General features: G+C 40.2%; 1 protein-coding gene across 1 annotated transcript in view; it reads right to left on the bottom strand.

Moving 5' to 3' along the window:
* Nucleotides 1–11,098: 11,098 nt before the first annotated feature.
* Rfx8 (regulatory factor X8) overlaps nucleotides 11,099–17,017 on the bottom strand; it is a 66,498-nt gene continuing 60,579 nt past the window's right edge. The window contains exon 15 of the mRNA XM_071601297.1: nucleotides 11,099–11,293. Coding sequence (XP_071457398.1) covers nucleotides 11,099–11,293 — 195 coding nt within the window. The remainder of the gene's footprint in view (nucleotides 11,294–17,017) is intronic.

Genomic DNA, 17,017 nt, shown 5'->3' with positions numbered 1-17,017 from the left:
GAAGCAGTATAGTAAGTCATGAAAAGCATGGGTCCTGACTCAAGAAAGTATTTTGTTAACTGAACCCAAGGTAGGAATTTTATCTCCATCTTATTAGTCAAAGAAAACCGAGTAAGCAGTGGGAAAGATTGACAGCAATTCTATCTAATGCCAAAGCTCATTTTCTTTCTAAGGACAATAACCATCTTAACCTATCCTACCCTGTCACATCCTCGATGGGTGATAGTAGTACATCATTTGACCCCTCTGTCTTCACTGTCTTGTCAAGAAAATGCAGATATGTGACTGCCATGTCCTATCTGTGACTAAGGCAATAATCTTAAGAGTTATGCAGGAGTCTTATTTGGTCAAAATTTCCTTACTAGATTTATCTCTATTAAGCCTTCTGATACTTTCCCAGTTAGATCCAAACTTGAAGGGGATTTAAGAGAGTGAACAATAATCACCTTCCAAACCCACCATATTTCATGAACCAAGTGAATGCTCAATACATGATAGACATTTTTATTCGTCTTTTGGCTACTTATCCCAAATATCTAACAGGTCACTCAACTTTTAGGAGATAGTTTTCCAGAGATTTCTTAAACTGATACAGAGTTCAGACTTGTTTGAATAGTTTTGAAAAGTTAGAGATTGTGTATCGTTTAGGAGAGATTTAGATACCTATTTCCTTAAACCTATATGTTAGTCAAGATATGGGTGTGACTGTGTTTAATGTTATTACATGAAGTCAAACTGATTTAGAAATTGATTATACCAACAGCTACTACCAAGTATGAGAGTTCCTGTTTTTCCTCATTTTTATCAATGTAGATTATTGTTAGGTTTTTTTTAATTTTTATTCATGTCCCCCCCCCAAATCTGGTGGATAAGCAATGGTGTCTTCTTTTTATTTTAATATGATTTACCTGATGACCACTCTAGAAGGTCACTTTTCTATATTTATTGGCCATTTTAATGTCTTTTGTTAATTACCTATTAATGTCTTTTGCCTATTCATTTTTACCATGGTAGAAACACATCAGATGAATTCTCAACTATGTGCACATCATCATACAGCAGATCCTAGGATTGTTTCATCTTGCAGGACTGAAACTGTTTCCACCCAACAGTAACTCTCCATTCCTTTTTTGTATGGCTACTGAGAGCCAATACTCTACTCTCTCTTTTTATGAATTTGACTCCTTTAGATACCTTAGATAAATGTAATAATGCAGTATTTGTCTTTCTGTGACTGATTTATTTCATTCAGCATTTTTGTAACATTTACCCATGGAAAGAACCCGGGAGTATGAATATCTCTTCCAGACTCTGTTCTCCAATACACTTTGGAATGATAAGTTAACCTTTGAAGAAATCAGAGGAGAAATTTAAAAATTCGTAGAATCAAATGAGAATAAAAATACAACTTATGAGAACCTGTGGGATACATTGAAAGCAGTTCTAAGAGGAAAGTTTAGAGCTAGGAATGCCTACACTTTGGTGGAAATGTGAATTCGTACAGCCACTATGGAATCAATTTCCTCAGCAAATTAGGAATAGAATCACCATATGACCCACCTATATCATTCATCAGCATACTACAGTGATACATGCATACCCACGTTTATTATATTATAATTCACAATGGCACAATAGCCAAGTTATGGAGCCAACCTAGGTGTCTGTCAATGAATAAATAAATGCCCCCCCCCACTGCCACACACAAATGGGAGTTTTATTTGATCATAAAGAAGAATGAAATAATGTCATTTTCTCGAAAATAAGTGGAAAGGGAGAATATCATGTTAAGCAAAGTAAGTCAGATTTAGTCATTCTACTCAGGGGAGAGCAGTCTCTTCAACAAATGGTTCGTATGTTTTCTCTCATATGTGGAAGCTAGAGAGAAAATTGGAGAAAGGGAGGAGGATCTCATGAAAATGGAAAGGAGGTCAGTAGAGTAGGAGAAGGGGAGGGGGCAGAGGTAGGAATCGAGGTACTGGGAAATTAAATTGACCAAATGATGTTATGTACAAATACGCCACAATGAAACTATAATTATTATGCACCAATAAAAAAAAATTAGGGGGGGTAGAATACCCTGTTCTTAATTCTCTTGGATAAATAAATACCCAGAAGCTGGATTGTTGGACCTTATGGCAATCCTATTTTTGAGCAACCTCCACATTGTTTTCCAGGGCTACCATGCCATTTTGCATGCTTACTAACACAGGGTCCAGCACTTGTTATTTTCTGGGATGTGTGTGTGTGTGTGTGTGTGTGTGTGTGTATTTTGATTTGCATTTCCCTGATCATTAGTGATATGAGCATCTTTTCATGCATCTGTCGGTCAGTTGTTTATCTTCTTTGGAGAAAAACCCATTGAGTTCTTTGCCCATTTTGAAATGACGGTTTGTTGTTGTTATTGAGTTGTAGCATGGAATTTTCTTCTATTTTTTTCTATTTTGTGCTTTGTCTATTCTCTTCTAATCTTCATTATCCTTCCTTCTACCAATTTTATACTTTGGATTTTCATCTTTTGCTAGTTCCTTGAGTTGTAAAGTTAGGTTTTTTGATCTTTCTAAATGTAGATGTTTGCTGCTATAAATTTCTCTTGATACTGCTTTTGCTGCATCCCATAAATTTTAGTATATTTTATTTTATTTCATTTTTGTCTCTGCTACTGATGTCTAGTTTCATCCCTCTGTGGTATAATTTCAATATTTTGTTAAGTTGTTAAAACTTGTCATGCGACTTACCATGTGATCTAGTCTGAAGAACATTCTGGTTTGCTTGGGAAGAAGGTGTGTTCTACTGCTGTCAGGTGGAATGTTCTACATATGTCTGTTATGCTTGATTGGTCTATAATGTTGTCCAAATACTCTGTTATCTTATCGATCCGTCTGGATGATCTATTATTTAAAGTGGTGCATTGAAGTCTCCTATTATTGTTGTGTCATTATTTGTTTCTCTATTCAAGTTTTTCTGGTTTGGTTTTTGTTTTGTTTTGTTTTTGACATTGCTGGGACTGACTCCAAGGCCTCCTAAATGGTAAGCACACACTTCACCACTGAGGTACATTCTCGGCCCCTCCTTCAGTTTTGTTAGTACTTACTCCTTATATTTGGGTACTCTGATGTTGAGTGCATATATATTTATAATTTTTCTATATTCCTGGTGAGTTGATTCTTTCAATATTATATAATGTCCTTCTTTGTTTCTTGTGACACGTTTTTTTTAAAAAATATTTATTTCTTAGTTGTACACAATACCTTTATTTTGTATATTTATTTTTATGTGGTGCTGAAGATTGAACCCAGGGCCTCACATCTGCTAGGCGAGAGCTCTACTGCTGAGCCACACCCCAGCTCCCTCTTGGGACACGTTTTGACACCAAAATCTATTTTGTGTCATAAAAACAGTTTCTTTGTTCTCTTTTGGCTACCATTTGCATGAACGATCTTTTCTATCTTTTCACTTCTAGTCTATGTATGTCCTTAGGTCTAACTTTAGTCTTTAATAAACAGCATAGTTGGATTTTTTTTCTTAAGTCCATTTACTGTGGTTTTTTTTTTTAAATTGGGGAGTTTGAATCATTTACATTTAAAATTGTTATGAAAATAAAGAACTTACTACTGCTACTTTGTTCCCTGTTTTCTGCCTTGTAGCTTTTGTGTTACATTAACACTTTTATAGTGACAGACTGTGATTCTTTTCTCATTTTCTTTTCTGCATCATCTACAGAAACCTACAGATAACCTTCTCTAGGGATATTGTGAAACTTGCACAAAACATCTTATAGTTACAATAATCTGTTTGAAACTAGTAACAACTTAGCTTCAATTACATAAAAAAAGTCCTACTCTTTTTCTTCCTCCCCCCAGTTCTGTATTGTGCTTGGTTTGTTTTGCCACACTGGGGATCAAACCCGGGGTTCTAGCGTGCTAGGCCAGTGCTCTTCTATTAAGCTCTACTCCCAGCCCAACTTCATGCTATTAATGTCACAAATTACATCTTTTTATTTTGTATATGACTAATATAATTTGTAGTTATTTGTTATGATTTTGTCTTTTAACTTCTATATCAGAATTAAAAGTGATTTACACACTATAACACCCTTGCAGTAATCTGTATTTATCAGTATATTTACCTTTGCAAGTAAGCTTCATACTTCCACATGATTTCTTGTTGTTATCTAATGTCCTCTTGTTTGAACCTAAAGGATGCCCTTTTGCATCTTCTGTAGGCGTAGTGATGAAGAATTCCTTTAGCTCTTGTTTACCTGGGACAGTCTTTTTTCCCTCCTTCATTTTTGAAGGATAGTTTTGCCAAAGATGGTAGGCTTTCTGTAGGTTTTTCTTTCAGTATTTTGAATGTATCATCCTACTCCCTTCTGGCCTGTAAAATTTCTTCTGAGAATCTGCTGATAGTCTTATGGAGAGCTTTCTTGCACAATATAAGCCACTTTTTATTTTACTTTTAAAAATTTTTAGCTGTTTTCAAAATTGTCTTTGATTTTTGGTGATTCAGTTATCATGAGTGTTAATGTGGTTCTTTGTGGTTGGGGTCCATGGAACTTCCTCAATCAGGATGTTCATTTCCTTCTCCAGATCTGGGCAGTTTTCAGCCACTGTTTCTTCAAATAAACTTTATCCCTCTTTCTCTCTCTTCTTTTTGGCATTTCTGTCATGCATTTATTAGCACCCTTGATGGTGCTCAGAAATTCCTTAGTCTTTTTCATTAATTTTTCTTTTTGCTCTTCTGATTAGACAATTTCCAATGATCTGTCTTCGAGTCTACTTATTTTTTCTTCTGCTTGATCAAGTTCACTGTTTGGCTCTTGTAGTGAATTTTTCAATGTAGTTACTTTTTTTAAGCTCCAAAATTTCTGTGTGGGTTTTTTTTTTTTTTGGTATCTTCTATCTGTTTGCTGATATGGGTTATATATTAGATAATATTGTCTCTTTTATTATGTGTGACAAAAGACTTTTGTTACGGAGACATATTAAAGTATTCACTATTATAACATTTGCAAATCATGTATCTATAAGGGACTTAAATCCAGAATATACAAAGATTATTTACAACTCAATAACAAGAAAATAAAAAACACATTTTTTTTAATTGGGCAAAGGATATGAATAAATATTTCTCCAAAGAAGATATGCAAATGACCAATAAGCATAGGAAAAGATGCTCTTCCATATTCATTAGAAAAATACAAATGAAAATCACAATGAGATACCCCTTCACATGTATTAGGATGGCTATAATAAAAAAGGTAATAAATGTTGGCAAAATGTGAAAAAAATATGATTCTTCAGTACTCTGGTGGTGGGAATATTGTGATAGTCAGTTTTTTGTCACTACGACTGAGATGCCTGACAAGTACGACTTGGAGGAGGAAAAGTTTATTGTGGTTCATGGTTTCAGAGGTTCAGTTCATGGTTGGCTGACTCCATTCCACCATGATGTTCTGCTAAGGTAAGTCAGAACATCATGGTGGAAGAGATTGGCAAAAGAAAGCTGTGGCTCAAAGCAGTCAGGAAGCAGACAGTGGGGGTGGACAGGGACAAAATATAAGCCTCCAAAACACATCCTCTACTTCACCCATGTTATCACCCAATATAGTCATCCCTTCAAATCACTAGCCCATAAAATGGATTAATCCACGGATGGGCTTACAGCTCTCATAATCTAATCATGGGACATCTCATATCCAAACCATAACAAATACAAAACGGTGCAGCCACTTTAGAAAACTGTTTGGCAGTTCCTCTGAGGGTTCAACATTTTACCATATGAACCAGAAATTTTACCCCTGTGTACACACCCAAGAAATATGAAAACATGTGCCCACAAAAGATCCCACACAAATGTTTGTTGAAGCATTATTCATAATAGACAAATGTGGAAGCCACTTAAATGTCCATCAAGGGATGAATGGATAACTAAAATGTGATATATTCTTATAATGGAATGTTTGCCAATAGAAGGAGCAGTTCCTGGAGGCTGGGAAAAGGGGGGAAGAGGAGCTGACTGACAATGCATTTGGGTTTCTTTCTGGGGCAATGAGAAGGTTCTAAAATTAGGTCACAACTCTAAACATCCTAAAAACTAGTGATTGCACATATTAAATGGGAGAATTTTAGGGAATGCATATCTTTTTGAAAATTCCAAGTTAAAGAATATGCTCTGGGGCAAGCTTTTGGCCACTATTTCTCAGGACAGCTGTTCCCCTTCTCCAATCTACTCAGCCACTTTCCTTTTCTTCTCCAGAGGAGGAGGAACAGTTTACCTCTGGCTCATCCTTACCCAGAACGGGCTGCCTTTTGGTTGTTCTGATTTAGGATGGAGAGGGTTTACTTGTGGACTCCCCACTCTGGCTGAGCCCTCTTCACCCGAAGTCACCAAAATTGAAGTTCATATTTGCTTTGATTAGAGAAAGCAGCCTCCGCTATGCCCACTCTCTCTTAGATTATAATCTGGACTCTTTTGTGTCCTCCAAGTTGCTTGATCACTTTAAAACACACACACAGGCATACACACACACACACACACACACACATTTATTTCCTGGGAACCAATAATGATTATGAATCCCTCATCACTTTAAATTCATAGCCATCAATTTCCAGAGGGACATTGAGCTGCCTGTCAGGGCTACCGACTTCTCTGATTCTCTTGCCCTTCCAGAAGTCTTACAGATTCTCTTTCTCCTACTTTCCTCAAATCATACCTTGTGAGAAAGGTTCTGGTTGGTCCTTTAGAGAGCAACATCCACCAGGTGTGGTGCACACCTGTAATCCTGGCTACTTGGGAGACTGAGGCAGGAGGATTGCAACTTGGAGGCTAGCCTCCACAATGTAGTGAGACTTTGTCTCATAGCTCAGTGGTAGAGTGTTTGCCTGATATATGTGAAGCCCTGAGTACAATCCCCAGTACTACACATGCAAACAAAAAGCAACACCCACACTCTCATGACCCTTTCCTCTCATTGTGTGTTATTTTCACACCTAAGATATTTGGCTCTTATTTGTTGATTAGTTCAGTGTTTGTCTTTCTCTACTGGGAACATAAGCTCCGTATGAGCAGGGATTTGCCTGTTTTATTCACGGATGATCGGTAGTATTTAAAGTGTACCTGGTGAAAGAATAAACACATGACAGATACTTAATTTTAGAACACAGTGCTATAAATTTTAGACCAAATGTGTTTCTGGAGAATCTGTCTGCTGCCAGAACAGTAGTGGGCTTCCAACTTATCATCATGAGTGAAAATTTATGTTCCAAGATCTACGTGGGCGTAGCTATTTTTTTTTTTCTGAAGAGAAGGGTGATGTGCCTCTTTCTGTAAGTACCATGTTGACAATCAGTGATATGCCCTGGGGAAATTTCTGTTCTCCTTATTATTCTTATTTCAAACTACTGTTTCAGAAAACACTATTGCGGGTACGCATATCTGAGGACCCAGTGTCTGTTTCATGTCAAGGTCAGTTGCATGCAGTGCAGTGCTGCAATAATGTCACAGCTGGGAATACCCTGGTGGTGGCTGTAGAACCCATACAGTTGGTCAAGGTCTGGCCTCCACCTGGTGACCTTGAGCAGGTCATTTCCGTGAGCCTGTTTGCCAAACACGACAATTCAGATAATGATTTAGCTGAACTTGATAAGATGTATCATGCCGTGAGCTGAACAGCTCCAGTTGTTGAACGCCACCCGGTGTCCATCCATTAGGTGTCCTCTCCTTGACTCAGCTTGGCAATGACTGGAGCCAAAGGCACAAGGACACATTTGATGCAAGCACAAGAGTGACAATGCATTTGTGTTTTTCCACTTCTGTTCTCTTGGAATGTCGCTCTGCCGTGAGGATGTGCTCAGACTTGCCTGCTGGAGGGAAGTGGGCCAGGTCACCCCAGCCAAGGCATCTGGGACTGGCCAGCTCCTAGTGAACGTGTTGGGGACCTCGATGGCTGAGCAAGTCCGGCTGAGATTCATTAAGTCAAGACGAGACCAGCAAATATCCAAAGCAAACTGTGGACTGGTGAGGAATAATAAGTAAATAGAGGTGGGTTTAGGCCACTGAGGATTAGTTTGTGTTGCTGCAATAGCAAACCCACCCTTGAAATCTACCCACGATATGCAGAAAACAAGTTTTACAACCTGCTTTGTGAATTTTTTTTTTTCCTGGCTCTTGGATAAAAATTCAATTTCAAGGCATGGGATAGGAAGATTGTTCATATTTGTGTTCAAATAAGAGGAAATCATCTCTGTTCAGTAATTAAAATGTCCAGACCAGGGTAATAATCAAAATGCTAAACTGGATTAACAATAAAAGCTTCTTCTCCTGCTGGGCTGAGAACATCTGGAAGACTCGAGGCCAGTAGTGGGAGAGACAGATGTGGCTGGATTTTCTCTCTCCTTGTTTGGCCTCCTGCCTCTGCAAGGGAGTTAAAAACAAAGACACATCTATGTGACAGGTGTAGTTCTGTCCTCATACCAGTGCTTGGAGGCCCAAGTGGCTTTCCAAACCTGGCTTACTTTCTCTTGGAAGTTTTCTGGGTATCGTTTTAACCCTTCTCCCACCAGGAAATTCCAGCCTAATTCTCATTGCATAGACAGTTCCTTTTATTTTTTAAGACACATTTTCAAACATAATATATGTTAAAAAAAGGTAATTGAATCAATGAACACACTACACTGTATTGATGGCCATTCTCTTAGACCAACAGCTGGAGCATAAATTCAGTAGAGTTTATGACATAAGGACATGGCTGACTAACGTGTTAGTCAGCTTTTTGTCACTGGGACCAAAACACCTGACAAGAACAACTTAGAGGAGAAAAGATTAATTTTATCTCAAGGTTTCAGAGGATTCATTCCATGGTTAATCAGCTCCAAGGCAGAAACATGGCGGAAGGGCATGATGGAGGAACGTTGCTCAATTAACGGCAGCTAGGAAGCCAAGTGAGACAGCAAAGAGCCAGGGACAGATATACTCCTCAAGGCCCTGTCCCCAGTGACTTACTTCCTCCATCCATGTCCCATGAGTCTATCATTTTCACCACCTCCCAGTAAGTCCATCCAAAGGATTAATTCATCAAGTGGATCAATTCACTAATGAGGTCAGAGCCCTCAAGATCCAATCTTTTCAACTCTGAAACTGCTGCATTGCCCCACATATGCGCTTTCAGGGGGACCCTGCAGACCCAAATCATAACAGCATCTGATTTTAGGCCTAGTACAAGTTGCTTGAAACCCAGACACAGGCCATCAAATTTGGCTTAGTTAAAACTCCCCTCCCGCTATGGGTGTTTGCCATATAAACAGCTTGTTCCTCATCTCACTGACCCCAAACCCAACACTTTCCACATCTTCTGACCACAATAAATCCTAATGGTCAGCATCAGAGTTGTAAATGATCCCCTTTCCCCTTTTCACCAGGGTTTCAACCAGCCAATTCATGGTCCTCTGGGAAACCTTAAGGGACTCCATAAAGGCACACCTCCAGACTTTCCACTGGCCTCCCGACTATGTCATTCCTAGCCTCTCTAGGAGACTGTGAGAAATACATTTCTTCTGCTTCGTGCAGTTTGGTCTTACCCCCTCTTCGTGTCTCACCTGAGTACAACCGAACCTAACTCTTACCTCTATATCCCCCATCTCCTAGAGAGTGGCTGTCTTGGTTCACAGCCATTCAAGATCAAGTCAGAAATCAGAACAATAAAAAAATCACAACTGTTTAAGCTACAGAGAGAGCTTGGTGGTGGAGCACCTGCCTAGCGTGTATGAGGCCCTGGGTTCAACCCCAGCACTGCAAAAAAAAAAAAAAAAAACAGTTCCAGAAGCCTCCCTCTCCTCTCTGTTATTACCAATCTTCATCTTTCATCCTAACCTGAAACCCTACAGATTGCTTTCTTTGATAAATCAGGGCATTCAAGAACAGAATGTCCAGAATGACATCAGCTAGCTCTTAGCTAATCAGTTTACCCCAAAATATGCAAACAAAACCAACTGTTCCCAGACTTATAAATCCTGTTGTTGCTTTTATTCCATGACTCAGACCATCAACTGTCCTGCTTACACCTGAGCAAACAAAGTACATGCAAATCTACGAGCAGCAAGAAAAGGATCAGTGTTTCCACATTATTCTTCCACCAAGAACGACTCCTTCCCAATTGCTCAAGAAATGAGATAATCTAGTAAATGCAATTGTAAAGGTCTCCAAAACATTATTTTTTAAACCATGAACAACGAATAGTTCTTAGTGAATCTGGGGACATACTGTTCCTTTGTTTCCTTAAAATTTCTAAGCACTTAGGGAAGTTGAATTTATTTTATAGGAAATCTAATTCGTTTCATATGTGAATGTAAATGTCATTTAGTTCTTTTCATATGCAATATGAGATCAATAAAATATTCTATATGCTTTCCTTTTTTTACCAGAAATCATGTTAAGTGTGAATTCTTAAATTCCTTTTAAATATCATAGTCAGTTACATAAAAATGGATCTGGTGTAATAATGAAAGGAGTCTACATTTCAGCATTTTTAGGATCTTGCTTCAAAAAGAGAACTGAAAAGTGATTCAAAGCAGGAAGGACATTGGCATTTGTTGCAGACGTTTTTGCATCCCCAATTTTGTCTCATTTTAAGAGAACTGGGATGGTGAACCAAAAGCATTTAATGAGTGAGCATAACAGGACTATTAAATTCTGTGCCTCAATGCCTGAGGGGTCTTCTACAAAACCTGTTTCAATTGGGTCTGTATTAAGGGGAAGAAAAATATTACCACTGGTATTTTATTGTTTGTACCAGTTTGTACTCTTCAAACTTTTATCTTTCTCTGGAGACTTAACTGTTTCTTACTCCCAACAAGATTTCTCAGGTTTCTCTTCTGTTGAGTCACCAAATAGAAATACTTGGAGAGACCCCAAAAGAAAAGCAATGGAAGCAAAAAGTATTCTCCAAATCAGTTTATAGTTTGATCAAAATCAACTCCCTGAAATACATATAAACGCAAAATGCTACAACTATTATATACATAAAAATTTTCTTTCTTACCAATTAAAAAAAGCATTAGAATACATTTGTAGGAATGCAAATCTGTTTCCTCATGCCCTATTCAAATAAACCATCTTGCATATTAGCATTGCTTTCTCTGAAATAAATATTATCAGAGCTCTGGGGTACATCTGATATATGAATCACAAATTTTTGTCCGTCTTTGAGGGTTATGAGGGCCTCTTGTCCCACAGGAAGGCTGAGTTTGATAGTGCTTTCAGTAGCCTTGTCTTCCAACAATACCTGGATGAGCTGTAAGGAAGGAAAGTTCAAAAGGAAAAGATAAACATTCCTGCTGTAGGAGCCACTATTTGAATTCTTCTACCACATTCTTGTCCTTAACCAGGCACCTAAACAGGAAATTTGTGCATATACCCTTCTAAGGGAGATTCTAATTTCTCAGGGGGATGTTCAAGGTCTAGTGCCAGTTTCACAGGAAAACTCGCAATATGGAGATGAGGCAAGGGGGGCGGCATGGGAAGCATGTGGACTCCCTTTAGGAAAAGGGACTGGAAGGGGAGCTACAAGTTTTGAGAAATGTCCTTGAGATCCTTTGAAAGCAAAACCCAACACTGTTGTTTTCCAGACACGAGAGAGTGTGGATCAGTTATGAGCCTCAGAAGGGAGCCTGTGAGATGCACCGTGGGTCCCACGTGGCTAAAGTGCCCATCACTCTGGCTGCCCTCCAGATGGACACCGATCCCTGCCTTCTCATCAGTCCTTGGAGCTGACATGAAGAACTCAAGTTCCATAAAGACCCCCCCCCCTTCGTGATCTGTCAAATACAACTGTAAGACGGAAAGGGGGAACCCTGTGAAGAATGGTCATCTGATATTGGTTGAACCGACCCTCACATGGGTCGGTCTCTCAAACAAATTAGAGGTTCTGACTTTGCTCACCTGCCAGCTCTCATTTCACCTGCCTGAGCAAGTCTTCCCATCAGAGAAACGGGGATAATACATCATCCTTCCCTTAAGCTCCACAGGAACTTTGAAGACTTGCAAATCCTTGGATAGAATACTTTAAAACCAGCAAAAGTGTATTTTCTTGGTCTAATTGCATCAATAAATCCCCCATAAGCTATAAGCTAATGCATTTTGACAAAGGTGTGCATAAGACAATGTCAGATGCAAGATTTATGAAACTATGTTGTTCTTTCTCCAAATTCAACAATAACCATCACCATATAATGAAAAAGGTGTTTTTCTTCCTAGGCAGGACTCTCTCTCTCTCTCTCTCAATATTTTTGCTCTGCTTTAATCTTTTTAGATATGCACAACAGTAGAGTGTATTTTGACACATTGTGCATACATGGAGTATAACTTATTCTAATTGGGATCCCATTCTTGTGGTTGCACATGATCCATGATGTGGAGTTTCACTGGTTGTGTATGCATATATGAACATAGAAAAGTTATGGCCAATTCATTCTACTGTCTTTCCTATTTCCATCTCCCATCCCTTCCCTCCATTCCCCTTTGTTTAATCCAATGCACTTCTATTCTTCTTCCCCACCCCCAATATGCCTTAGCATCCTCCTATCAGAAAGAACATTTGGCCTTCGTTTGTGGGGGTGGGGGAGTGGGAGGGATTGGTTTATTTCACTTAGCATGATATTGAATATGTGACCTAAAGTAAAGCCACGTAGTTTGTACTTTTAAAAGAATGTTTCTTATTTAATATTGTTAAAATGATTTTTTGCATATTCTCAAACACACCTTGGCATTATTTCAGATGCTGCTAGCGTGTGGAAGAGTGGCAGATGGATGTTGTAATTTAGGATGCTGACTCCAATTGTTATTGTAGGTGCAGGGCAGCGCTAAATTGTTCAGAGAATGAGGCTGTCACAGATGTGCAGCGAATGGGGCATTAACTTATGGCAGATGAATACAGAGGGGACACAGGGGGTATGCTTTTTTTGTTGTTGACGATGAGTACAAATGCTGAATAATGAACACAATGAAAATTAGATGAGCGTAACTTTTTGGTGTTAGCTTGTTTAAGTCATTATTGCTAATTCAGCAGGCAGGAACGGGAACAGAAGCGGGTTTAATTAATCTCTAATGCACATTACCTTGGATTATCTGTCATTCATTTGCTTGTATTGCTTTTTTATGCAATTCAATTAAGTATTTAATATCTTCACTATTGTTGCCACCAATTAAACATAGGTTAGACCTCACCCTAATGAACTTCAGAGGAGCTAGGGGATTGGGTGCAGAGCGATAGAGAAGGTGCTTAGATGGGGAGGTTTTGCTGCAGAGATAATGATGATGACTACTGATTATTCAGTATTTACTGTGTTCCAAGGAATTTTCTAAGCATTTCACACTTGCGAAATTATTTAAACCTCATGACAGCTCTATGGAATTAGATGTTATCATACTCATGAATTAAGCAAATTGCCCAAGATCCTCAGCTAATCAGTGGAAGAGGTAGAATTTCAAGCCAGGAATTTATGTACAAGAATTATCTACTTATCAAACTTGAAGATATTTTTAATTTACTTTCAATCACTGATTTTGGAATCACAGCATACGGTAGAATACTCTCTGGGGGGAGAGAGGACGCCGGGAGGGTCAGACAGTCTTGGAAGGAGATTTGTGATGGTGTGAATCCCTACTCTCCCAATTATTAGTTAAGAGACCTTGAGAAAAATCACTCAACCCCTCCGTGAGTCTCAGTTATGCCATCTGTGAAATGGGGGTGGTGGCGCCTATCTCACTGAGACTAAACGATGCATTTAAGGAGGCTGCTCTGTGCCCACTTCTAACAGTGGCTGGTGACCTTTCTGACTGTAAAATCAACAGAGGTTCTCTACTTGGCCAAACTTTAGTAGGCCCCTGAACCTTCTCCTAGGCCTGTCTGTACACTTCCTTGTAAGGTCCAGGTTTAGCAAACAGTCCGCTAAGTCAGCTTAGTAAGAATCCCCACCCTTGATGTATGATCCGGATCCTCATCCTCCACATCCCCCAGGTGATTTCTGGACCCAATCACTGGTCTTCAGCAAGAACCCTTTCAGCTGGTTTAGCTAGAATCCCCCTTGCCTCTGAGGCTTTACCTCTTAGTAGATTTTCATCCACTCATTCCCACCCTGTTCCTTGGCTAAAAATTCCTACTTGCCCATGATGTATTCCAAGCGGGGACCAATTTCTCTCCCCCACTGCCAGACCTTGTTGCAGTGGCCCCTGAACCTATTGAGATGGCCCTGAAGAAAGTCTTCTTTACCATGCTTTAACAAGTGTCACTGAATTTTTTTTTCTTCAATAAACCTTCAGCTGAGTTAGAAATTTGGGGGAGACAGAGAAAGAAAAATACTGAATCTCAAAACAGGAGTGCCCATGAATCACCATTGGAATTGCAGAACAAGAAACTATGAGCAAGTTCATACCCTTGGCCCACATCCTTGCAAGTAAACCGTAACATGATAAAGACCATTGGCAAGTGCTAGAAAAACTGGCGCAAACACATGTAACTCCACCCTGGCTCCACCTCTAGTCCAGCCCCTAGATACAATCCCTCTATAAATATTAGCACCCCAGATCAAGGGGCTGTCACCTGTCTCTAGTATTCCCTTGAACGTGAAGTCCTTGCCTCACCCCAACAGCTTCATACTCTCAAGATCCCCACATTTGCCCTTGAATGTGTACCTGCTTTCCTCAATAGATCTGTGTCTTTGGCATGTGCTGAATTGCATACACCGAGGACCCCACTTGTCCTGGATAGAGGTTCCTCTCTCTAGGAGCTAAGCCAGGTGACGATGCTACAGTCTGTCCTCCCACCCCATCAGTGAGTGGAGAGAACTACTTCCTGGGAGCCGAATGCTGTGGCCTGGCACTAATGCTGGTCCTGTTGGGGCTCTAAGGAAAGTTCCAAAGTAGCCCTGGGTGAGCTGGCTGCTGGCCAGCCTTGAAGGGCTCTGCTGCCAGACCAGGGTGTGTTTTCCAGAAAGTCAGGGAGCAAGGACAGTCATTCTCCCAAGGACAACACGGCCAAGCAAGCCTGTCAGAGAATGGAACCTCTTTCCACCAACAGCCCTGAAACATCAGCTCACTCCATGGGGTTGAGGAGGCCCAGCTCCCACCCACACATCACCCCAAGAACTGAGTAAGAATAGTCCACGGTCGGCAATCAGAAGTGATGGGCCCCAATTAAGGTCTTATTCAAAGGCAGAGACCACACCAGGTCTCCAGCCCCTAGAAATAAATATTAATGGGCACCATCAAGGCCTCTATCAAATGTAAAAGACCATGAGACTCACCACCTGTGGGAACACTCCAGCCAACTCCCTGGTCCCAAAGAGAAGGGATAATGGAAGGTGGGTGTGAACACAGGGGGGAGTCACAAGAAGAAAGGACACAGCCAATAGCCTTCATACTTATTCAATGCCTGTTTAACATAGATTTTGATCCATGCTCATACCACGAAACCATACAAACCCCTGAACTAGCACACCAAAACGGGTTTTCCTGCTATCAGGCCCCCTCCTGGCGGGAGTTCTACCTCCTCTCACTTAAATAAATCCTATTCTGTTTACCCTTCCCTTTCATTATTGTCTGTGGATTTTATTCTTCAAATGTGCAAGACAAGAACCCAGAAGGAAATTGGTGAAATGGGGAATTTAGTTTCATCTGCAAACTGTGGTTTCAGAACTGGAGCCAGCCTCTCGTTATCTGACGTTTCACCATGATGATGACCTGTTTCATGTGCTCTCCCACAGAGGAGTTGGGCTGCTCCTCTGCAGATGCCCTTGGCAGAGTTATTTCCTTTGCCCTTCGCAAGAGGTTTCCTCTTACGGCCCCCCTTTTGCCTGGCATTCTGAATTTTAAAGAGCAGCCTCACCTAAATGGTGAAGATAATTAACTGCTCGATCTTTCTTTAAATGGGCAGACCCCAGAGCACCTGGGTGATCTTTATATCCCCCCCCTCCTTAGTCTTCAGTTCTATGCATTAACTAACACAAAGCAAGTAAATTTATGTGAGGTTTAACTTGCAGAAGAGTAAAATGCCTGTCTAAGAAGAACTGCAGGCGTTATTCCCAGAAGGATGAGGTCCACTGCAATGTTCTAGAGAAGAAAAAAGAAGACACATCCCCTGGATGACAAAGCCCCTGACAAAGATCCTGCTCAGCATGTAGGCGTCCTGCCCTGCTACCCACTTTCCCTCCCTATAAAACCCTTTTCACCCCCGAGTCCCCCAAGACAGAAATTTAAGGTCAATAGCTCCTCTATTTCTCAAGATGCCAGCCTTTGTATAAACCTGATTCCTCCCTATGCACTTTCCTCCCCTGAATATCGGCCCTTCGAGCAGTGAGCACACCAGACTTATTCCATTAATAATGTCTGAATCTATGGCACGGAGGGCACCGAACACAGCTGGATGGATAGATGCATTTACTATCTCAAAGTCAAAAAAGAAAGGCCAAGTACAGACAGAAGAGAATTTATAAACCCAAGGGAAGCATGTCTTGGGCTCCTGTCCATATCATTTCAATCTAGCCTGCTGTCTCATCGGAGCAGTGCTCTTGAACAGTTTGTATGAGATCTCTGAATTCTGGGGAACTCAGATGAGGGTTTAGAAAGGGAAGGTTCGTGGAAGGTTCTGATTATTTTGAGGACTATAGGGTGTGAACAGTTTTAGGCCATGATTCACCGCAGTGGCCAGGAACACCATTAACCTGCATCAAAGGGAATACACCTGATTCTAATGGTGTTCTTCTAAGCACATGTCATCAATTCAAGAGAATTGGAAACAAAACAAAGACTATGAACAGTGGCTGAACATCCAATGTGTACAGACATTTGAGAAAATATTACTAATCGTTGCTGTCACCCTTTTTTTTAAAAAAAAAAAAAACAGCCCACTCTTTCCTCCTCAAGGCAGGAGATTCAGTTGCTTCCTGCATTAGTGTAGCCCTTCTTCTGCATTTAAGGGCTTATCTCTGACCTCTCTGGCCTGTGTCCTACTCTTCTCAGG

This window comes from Marmota flaviventris, chromosome 14 (assembly GCF_047511675.1).
Source record: "Marmota flaviventris isolate mMarFla1 chromosome 14, mMarFla1.hap1, whole genome shotgun sequence".
Classification (NCBI taxonomy): domain Eukaryota; kingdom Metazoa; phylum Chordata; class Mammalia; order Rodentia; family Sciuridae; genus Marmota; species Marmota flaviventris.
The sequence above is the reverse complement of the archived record's forward strand: the minus strand, read 5'-3'. Positions and strand labels throughout refer to the sequence as shown.